At 40.9% G+C, this 10,260-nt stretch overlaps 1 protein-coding gene across 1 annotated transcript; it reads right to left on the bottom strand.

Moving 5' to 3' along the window:
• Positions 1–506: 506 nt before the first annotated feature.
• On the bottom strand, positions 507–9,942 carry ca7 (carbonic anhydrase VII; the record flags this gene model as incomplete). The annotated part of the gene is made up of 7 exons (XM_080764224.1): positions 9,813–9,942; positions 8,878–9,075; positions 5,136–5,254; positions 4,231–4,326; positions 3,805–3,867; positions 3,565–3,720; positions 507–629 (listed from the first exon to the last, which is right to left on the bottom strand). The coding sequence occupies exons 1-7, from the start codon at positions 9,847–9,849 to the stop codon at positions 507–509; spliced, it is 792 nt and encodes a 263-aa protein (XP_080620350.1). The 5' UTR covers positions 9,850–9,942.
• Positions 9,943–10,260: the final 318 nt, after the last annotated feature.

Here is a 10,260-nt window from a genome sequence, read left to right as displayed (position 1 = left end):
AAACGTTTCAAAAACATTCAAAATCTTTGAAAAAAAATCACATTTATTTTTTTTTGTGTGGGGGAGGGGGGGAATTATGGATAAAGTGGTTAAACTGATTTTATGCTACATTTAGCTGGGGACCCCCCAGGGCACACTTTGAGGACCACTGTGTCAGGAATATGATATAACTAGCCAGATCTGAAGGCAATGGCACCTTGCACAGCATAGCAAATGTCATCTTAGAAACACTGTGGGGAAGGGGAGGAAGGGTGACCATATCAGGACCGATTCAAAAGCTTTGATTTCCACACTTGATTGTTAACGTGTGTGACCTGAATAGGGCAATGCATGTCAATATAATGGCAGCGATGATAATTATATTGTAACATGTTGTTTTCCCTTTCTTCCATTTACAGAATCAGCAATCCCGGGGCCAGGACAGGCTACCTTAAGGTCAGAAGTACAGTCAAATTTGTGAATGCACTTGTGTGTTTTTCTACAGGTCCCTCTTACACATGGTCAGGTTACTTGAATGAGGCACGCACCGTCCTGCCTTTCAGTGGCTGAGGGGGCCTGAAGTTGTTCTCCATCCGCATCCTCTGATCCTCTTCCTCACCATTAAGCAGGAGCATTCGGAACTTGCCCATCTAAGTTTTGAGACAAAAATGTTTAAGCATAAATGGCCATATGGTTCCCATATGGTTCCCATATGCCCATTCTGGACATGGGCAACTCCAAAAATGTTGCTACTGCTACCAGTCTGCACAGTCCATTTTAAAATCTCCTTAAGACCAATGTTGTGTGAAGACTGCAATAGAAACCAAAAACAAACCCGTTACATAAAAGCTTTCTCCCTGCGGAGTGCTCTTGGAAGCATTTCTCAATTAAACCGCTGCAAAACACTTTTACCCATTCAGTCATCCATCCATCAGGATAATCAGCTGGAGGGGATCAAGGGCTTCAGCCCTGGAGTCCTAGGTTGTGGGCCCAGTCGCCTAGCTTACTCCCCACCCTCATCCCAAGGCATGTCAGGGACATGGGTATGCAGACAGCGTGCTTATGGCTGTGCCCGAGGTGACTGTAATTAAAACATCCCATTCCCGATGGGCAAACATGAAGAGAAAGCCGGACAAAGAGCAAAGCTGGCCACCAAGTAGACAAAAAGTCTCATGATGGGGCAACAAGTAGTTACAGTAGTTCTACACCATCCTCAGCTACAGGTATGGGTTGTTTTGCTGACATTTTTCTGACCTGCTGATGGGGCTCTTTCAAACCAGAATAGTCTGTCATCCGTTTATTTTGTGATAATTTTAACAACTGTGTTTTCTGAACAGCTGAGTGGGCCATTTCAACACACAGTATTTTGCCGTTGAGATTGTGGAAGGTTGAGATTTGGGGTGAGATACTGCAGGTTAAGTGGGAGCCTAAATGTAGGTGTGGTGTTTGTAGAGAGTATAGTTCAGGTCAGCAATTTGGAAAGGGCTGCTTAAAGGATACCAGAACTTCCACCATACTTTCTTTTACGGTCTCTGATCTCTCACAGAACGGTTATAATTTTAAACGTTAGGAAAGATTCTGTTTCCCATAGAATAGATTTACGGTAAATATGGAGAATATAGGAAACTGAGAATAGTTCAAAAGAACAGCGATTGGTTCCAAATGGTATCTAAATATTTATTTCTATAGATCATCAGTTTTCTACTGATTGAAGGTTTCATGTTTTCAGTTCATCCACACAAGGCAAAATCACTGCAGGTAGGGCTGGGCAATATGGATGGACAAAATAAAACAAAATATCACAATATTATTTCCAAAATACCACAATATTGATATTATGACAATAGTATCATTGATGAAAAACATAAAAATCACACTTGTGTGAAGTGAGGGGCCCTCTTATCACCATACACATACCTGACATATCACATTCCGTGCTCAGCAAATTATCACAAATGTCATTCTGGCCAATCACTTTTTGCGTCTTCACTTTTATCTTCAATATGTACTTTGCTCAGCCAATCAAATCATCATAACAAGCCAATGTTTGTGTTCACACAAACCCAGAAAGCTGGGCATAGGAGAGGCTATAATGCCCCTCAAAAAATCTGATCTACAAGCTTACAACATGCCACCCTGTGTTGTGTTTTAAACCATTTTTGAGCTATGCGTGTATGTATGCATGTATTGTACGCGTCCCAGCACGGATGTGTGTCTGAGAATGGAAAGCTGCAACACAATAACTAATTTCTCGACCGTTTCGGAAGCGGGAAGGCTCCCCTGGGTGAGTTCCCGGGTGTCTGGATGTTACGGGGAACCCCACGCGGTAACTCTGTCATTTCTCAAATATTTATTCCAAAAATAATCACATTAGCTTGAGTGTACAGCGTTTGATGAGGGCCCAGGTAATTTTGGGGCCTTCATTTTGGGCCTGTTGAGAACTCTAGTTCTCGCCGGCGCGGCTGCACTAATTACTTTGGGGTTTGAGTTCAGATGTAGAGTTGCTGGCCAATATTGATGACATCAGGGATCTCCATATATGGGCTCAATTGCGACAGCAAGTCGCTTTTACTATGACATCAGGGATCAGCCCCCCTGATGATGTCATGTGATGTCACAACTAAGACCTGGGCACCATGGGGGCTTGCCTGGGGTGACCAACCAACACACTGATGGGAAATGCACAATTCAATAGTAAATGCAAACTGCCGTCGCAACAATAAATGTATAGTTGCACCGCACAGTTCACACAGGTCGACTTTCAAGTATAAAAAGGGATTAAGTAATTAAAACCAGGAAAAGACAACACGTATGCCGTATCACAATATCCAACATCGCAGAAAATATTCAGTCTTGTATCACAATATCATATCGCTATATTGCCCAGCTCTACTCAAGGATAGGACATTCATTCATGTCCAGCTGACTTCTTCATGACTAAACCCAAATAAATTACTCAATTTCACAGATGTTGCTTTTCATAAGCTAAAAGAATCAATGCAACATGGGTATAGAATGCCCTTGTCAACGAGTCCCTGATTCGATTCCCGGCCGGTCTGACCATTTGCTGTATGTCAAATAATGGCTTAAAGATGGAGTTTTTCATGTGTCTATGAGGTGACAGTACTTCATTAGACACCCTGGAGTCGTTATGTGCAATGATGTATTCCCTTTGTATTTAGGGTTTCTTCCTGGAGGTTGAACCCTTGACAGTCAAACGTGCCAATGAAAAAAAAACAGTAATATAGTGACATAATAATCACATTATCAGCCCCTACCCTAACACCTCCCCCTTTATCATACAACTACAGCTGTGGGTGCGGCTAAAATTCAGGTGGATTACCACCCATCAGGCAAACCAGGCATACTTAATGAACTGGTGGGCGTGGGGGTGCCCACAAAACAACGACATTTTAACAAATACTATACACTTTTTTGAAAAACTTCTTCCTCCTTAATCCTTATATAACAATAAGACCTGATGATCATGTTTTAGTGTGGAAAAAGATCATGGCACTCCATCTTTAAAATTCCCACCAAAAACTTTCTGCATCTTCATCACAGACAAAACTGACACACACTGACCTGTTTATCAGACACTGTGATCGGTTCCTTCAGGACAATCCATGTGACGCTCTCATGGAGCGGGGGTGTGGTCAGTGACCCTGGATAGGTCCAGTAGTGAGGGCTGCTGGGTAGGAGGCACTTCGGGTTGAAGCCTTTGAAGTCTGCGACACTTCCCTGTGGTGGAAAAACAACAAAAGCTTTATGTGCATGCAATAGTTGATCATAATAAAAAGGATATGAGATTAAAGGGTCACTCACCTTGAATTTAACCATGAACAATGCATCCGTTATCTTGTGGAGCCATCTGTGTTCATCTCCTGTCTAACAGTAAAGTACCAGTGTTAGGGAAATTAGGTTTGTATAATAATAAATCAATTTCATTGTTTATTTATAACAGACGAGAAAATTTGCGGCACAAAGTAATAACATGAACAGGCTGCAGCTAACACAATAAGATGTACTTAGCAGCAAATTAAAATAGCGTTTAATAGTTTAGAGAAGTTGTCAAAAAAAACCACACATCTATTAAATGTAACATTGACAGATTGTATCAAAAATAACCTGTAAATTTGAAAACAGGGCTCAATGCTAGGCCCCTCTCCATCTTCAAACTCACAACTGTGTCACATAAAGTGGAGATGGATGTAGAAGTTAAGTGGGATGCCATACAGATTAACCCGTTACCTCTAAAAAGATGCCAAGGACAGCAAGACCATCAGGAGCCGACACTGCCTCCCCAAATGACTTGTACTTGGCTGCATTCCAGTGTACCAGGTGAAGCTAGAGTGTGAATAATGGAAACAAAGGAAGAAAAAGGTTACAAATGAGCTACATTCTTATTAATCTACATCAAGAATACCAGAGTTTAAGAGTAACTAAAGAGATACATGTGGGTATTTTAATCAGTTCTGTATATAGGCCTTTATTGATCCACAAGGGAAATATTGTCTCAATATAACTCAAGAACGGATGGTATGATTGTGTCAAGGTCAAATATATATAATTGATGGAATGGGCTGTCAACGTGGTGGTCCGGGCACCCTAGGATGCAATGCATGTTGCTGGTTTGAGTCCCGATCCCGACGACCTGATGCGTGTCACTCCCCATCTCTCTCTCCATTCCTGTCAGTATACTGTCCTGAATCTTAAAAATAATAGGTCATAGAGATGGTGTAGAGTTGTGTGGGCAAGGTTTGCACCGCCAAGTAATATTTTATTAAACGCTAAAATGTACTTATAGTCTATATTAGGGCTGCTACTATCAATATATATTTTATCGTGTCATGCAACTACAAGCTCACAATGTATCGAGATGTATTGAGTGTGTAGAATTGTAGATTTGAAGATTGTGTTCTCGATTGGATTTCACGGTGGGGGAGGGTAATCGATTTAATTGATTTGTTTTATTAATTGTTGCACCCCGTGTCCATTTTCATCATTTGATTTGTAGAAATTACATGTATTTTGCACTGTCGTCATTGGCAGTGGACTTTGCATTGTTTTCATTGCTTTCACGTGACTTTTCTGTCAAACACATAAAAGATACAAACTCACTATGACTCACTGTGACTAAAAGCTTTCACACTGACCTCAGAGGAATAACTCTTTCCAGCTACGGTGTGCTCAGAGCCGTGAGAACCCTTTCCACCCCAGTGGAAGTGGAACTGCTTCAGTCTGTAGGCGTTGTCAAGAGGACCACCTTTAATCACTGCACATGCACACATGTGCGCACACACACACACACACACACACACACACACACACACACACAGAAGTGAGCGGCGCCCACCAATATCGGCCATAGACTTGGCTCAGTAAGCTGCCATATCACGTAATCTCCAAAAGCAACATATTGGAGGCTAGCACCCCTCAACACTAAACTACACTTGACCTTATTCTCTCTCCTCTCCTAGTAAGTCTCAAGTCAGTCAACACAGCAGGGCATCATGATGATTATGACTGGCCCATGCGCCAGTCATTAGAGGTCAATGGTCGTTATTGACAAAGCGCCTTTGTCAGTGACTTGGGTGACTGTATATGACTGTACAGGTAATCCTGTCTGTAACTACAACATCACCTAAAGGTAACCCAACCTCAAATTCCCAACCCGGAAAAAAAAGAAATTCCACACAAGGTTGTTGATTTTTCAGGTTTATACTATACTTGTGGGGACTATTCCCCCACAATGAACACTAAGCATCTTAGAAGGATGGCATCACCCAGACAGCTTAATATACTAAAATTGTGGGGAAGGCCGGGCACACACTCACTCAGACATTATGAGTGGTCTCAGTGGACACAACAGACTGTGAGACATATACCAGCCAGTCAGTAGAAATTCTCTGCCACAAGCTTCAGTTTGAGACAGTCAGATCTTTGTCAAAACCTACATTTAATTTAGTTCCTTTTACAACAGTCAAATATTTCAGCTGTATTACCCTGTGTGGTGTATTGTAATGAAAACTAAATTGCACATTATTGTGCAGAGCAAATTTAGGGGCAAGGCCACTCCTCCTTTGGTGTTGAGCCATTTTTGAGTGCACAAATGCCAGGGTATGCCAGGACAGTATGGTAATAATGATTGTCTATATCAGGGGTTCTCAACGTTTTTGGATAGGGACCCCTGGAAATGCTTCCTCAGCCTAGTGGGAATATGCATGCAGTTTCACCGCAATTGGACGCTGCGTTGAGGAGTTGTGGCGATTCATACAAAACGGGTACAAAGCGGGCTACTCCTGTAAACTTTAGAAGCCAATCGTAGCCAATCAGGATGGATTATGAGAAATATATCTTGATCACATGACTATGGAGAGCATGTGTACCAAGTTGTGTGAAATTTGGATAAAATCTGAAGGAGTAATATTAGAAAATGTGTTTTACATATGTCGGCCTCCTGGTGGCGTTATATAGAGCAGATGTGAAAATTTCCAGGCAAAGGTTTTTCCTTGGCCTCTAGGGAGTGTGCATACAAAGTTGTACACACATCGTGCAGGTAGTAAAAACACTAATTGGCCAGTTACAGCGCCACCATGAGGCTGAGTTGAAAATGTTCCAATGGCATTTCTTCCTCTGCCTAGTGGGAATGTGCGTGCACAATTTCATGGAAATGTGTTCATGATTTGCAGCATTTTGTTTGAAACCGTGCATTCCTGCAAACTTTGGTAGCCGTTGAATGGCACTATAGAGACTGTGTACCAATTTGCGTGACCAATTTGCCTTCAGCTTGGTGGAGACAAAAATAGTGAAATCTGTTGGGGCAGTGCAGGCAGGGCCACTGAGGCCCTCAACCTTTTGACTTTTTAGAGGCATAAGGCCAAAACTGAGGGGGCACGGTGGCCATGGTCTTTATGGCGTCCAAGAAATTCCTGCCTGCCTATAACCTATAACCAACCTCTTATTATAAAGTAAGTAAATAGGATGTGTATTGACTGAGGGTGGAGCGAAACACCAACTATCAGCACCTAGTACGTCCCACACATTTTAGTCACCCAAGCTAAAAGGTATGGTTTGATATTGATATTTGATAGCTCACTTTACATTCCTTATTATGAAGAGTGTGATTTTCTTACTGACAAGGCTTGGGCGGTATCAAGGTATTATGGTATGCCAGGGTATTTAGAAATTCAGAAGGGATGATTTTGAAAACAGATATGGAATAATGAAAATATTGCCACATATGACTTTATCTTGAGAGGACTTCTTCCAACTACAAATTTACAAAAGCAGTTTATTAGCCACAAATGATTCAGGCGAGGTGATGAAATTATTGGCAGGCTGGCTCAATCAATTATTTTATAGGCCAGCCCATAAGCATTTAAATCCATCATAGGGCTGGGCAGTGGGCAATCAACCAAAAATATAAAGATATCGATATAAGAACCAAGAATATGGCTCGTGTAGGTTAATCAAATAATGGAGAAGCAGGTTATTTTTTATATATACACCATTTCTTTTTTTCTTATAAATCAATTTGACACAAAAACATTAATAGATTTTTCACAATCGACTAAATTGATTAGTCTGATTAAATACTTAACCCTGTATTATACTTTGTTGGACAATTGTGGCATACAAAAATAGCCAATGTACAAGCTCAAGACACGTTGCATCGCTGTGAGCTTGTAGATCTGCTATTTTCACTATATGTATATATTTTTTATAATAGTTTATTAATCATAATCAAATTTTAAATCAAATATCATATACCCACCCAAGCCTGTTACAGACTGTGAGACAAGTGCTTATTCTTCTGTGCTACTTATTTTGTAGTACTCGAACCAACCTCTGGTGGTGACGTCACATATTTGATGTGCATTTCAGTTCATTGTAGGGTATCATAGTCTATAGACAGTCAGAGTGACTACCCTTTCTGTCTGGTTCAGCCTTTCTCTGTGTACGTACAGTACCTACGTTACCCCTTTATGCATTTCGTCTGCAACCAAGAATATACAGTCTAACTGGCCAGTGGCCACGATTACATCAACTCAGTCAATCTCAAGTAGAAATGTCGGTGAGGTACTTGAATCACAGAGTAGTTGTGTCAGGATATTTATTCTTTTACTTAAGTAACCACTGAGTTTTAGTGAATGACAATTTGCTCACTCAGCGACAAGTGTCTTAGCCAAACAGTCTCACATTTCAGGGCTTATCATGCATCGATGGTAATGACTGGGTGGTAGACATGGATCCACCCAATGATACGGGCAAATAGGATCATCATAACCATGGAGATCACCTCATGTTATTATACATCTGTCCCAGCAGACACACTCTCATAGAGTTAACTGCTGCCTTTACTTTCCTCCATCATAATCAGAGGGTTATCGTTACCCTTTGATTAGGGTGGGTTCACATGTGCACTTCATGCTTTCTAAACTTACACCTTTCAGGCAGAAATTCTGTAGACCTTTAACTTCACTGATAAGATATCAGTTAAGTGATAACCCCCCCTCCCAGGTCTATAGTACATAACCTGGGATCCACAATCCATCCATAGCACCATTTTGTGAGTTGACTAATATGTACACTTTGTACAGGCTTTCAGTAGTATAATAATTATTAATTATCATGCCTAAATGTGAAAGTTGATGTGCAAATTGTCACATGCATGAACAGACTGGATACACACATTCCAAGGAATTACTTTCAGTCTCAAAGAATACACAAGCCAATAATAATTACCTTCGTCATAAAGCAACTTTGAAATGAGAAATAGTGTAACCAATTCCCTGACTTATTTAAGATTTGGGATGCAATAACAATGTAGTGGTATTTCTCAGAGGACAGGCAAAAGTCACATCATCACACACAAGTATAAATATTTCTGCTCACCTGATCGGTCATCCGAATCATCAAAGTCCACCGTTACAGAATGTCCGTTGTTGGCAATGTTGATGGAGGTGCAGTGGTCATAGGACAGGACAACTGGTGCAAGGTTGGCATCATGCACAGCTTCACCAGGGACTATGTCAATGGGAGACTGGCGTGTTCCCTCTGCAATAGGGAAGTTTTTGTGCCATGCTGATGGACCTTTAAAATATGAAGAGTATCTATCAGTACAGTATATGGATTAACATCTGTTTAGTAATGCATGCCACATCATTCCATTTTAAAGGAATTTCCTTGATGATTTTTCATCAAGGTCAATTGCATTCATGACCTATTTATGTATTATGCACTTGCATTGTATCATCATTATGCACTTCTCTATTTTAACTGCAATGATGAGCCTGCACAACCAATAATTTCACCCACCTTACTTAATGTGATGTATGTGACAATAAAGATTGATTGTAATGTGACGTGACAAAGATTCTAATCTAACAAAGCACCCAACAAGACCTGCAAGTACCCCAAATACATTTTCTTCTTGATTTCACTTAAACTCTGAATTTATCACAGAAAGCAAATAGCCTACATTCTAAAATTAGGTCCTCCTTGCAAACACTGCTGAGCCTGAGTGAGACCTTAGAAGTCGACCGGGATTGTTAAGGATAATCGGGCTAATCTCGCATTAACATCTACAGCTACTAGCACCCAACAATATAACCACAAAAGCTTCAATGAATGGATGAATGAATTCAATGATGCACTTGTGGCAAGTTGCAACGTATTAGCACAGCAGACGCGCTCTTCCACCAATAACTTGCATGAACCCCAGTGAACAAACAGGGCAGGCCTAAATGTTCACAAATAGTGCAAAGAAAACAATCAGCTACAAACAAAGTACCTGCATCTGCATATTATAGGACTTATCAAACCGTTACCGTTCTCCTCTCCGTATCCCCAGTGATTCCCTGTCATTGTAGGTAGTTTCAAATGACTAGTTGTGCAAGCTTGAGCTGTGCGTACAGGTTCATTGACGCGCGCCGTGCGTTGTTATGTTATTGATGAGGTTTGTAGTGGTGAAGTGGGACGGCCAATTAGCCTTTCTTGCCACGCCCCTTAGTTGTAATTCCCTTATCTAAATCCTGACCTGACCCTTGCTGTTGCTCACACAGCCTGATTCGCCTTGTGGTAAAGCAAGGCAAGACAAGTTTTTGTACTTCAATAAACATTAAGCATTAAGATACCACAGAGCAAAATGTTCATTCTGAATCAGAACATAGATGAAATTAAATTAATTTGCAGAACAGATTACATTAGCCTACAATTTGAAAGATGACACAGACAAGAGAAGTAGACCTATGACTCAAATTAACTTCCAAGTTCAAC

The sequence above is a fragment of the Protomyctophum bolini genome (assembly GCF_963924005.1).
Source record: "Protomyctophum bolini genome assembly, chromosome: 1".
Lineage (NCBI taxonomy): Eukaryota > Metazoa > Chordata > Actinopteri > Myctophiformes > Myctophidae > Protomyctophum > Protomyctophum bolini.
This window is presented reverse-complemented; position numbering and strand designations above follow the sequence as displayed.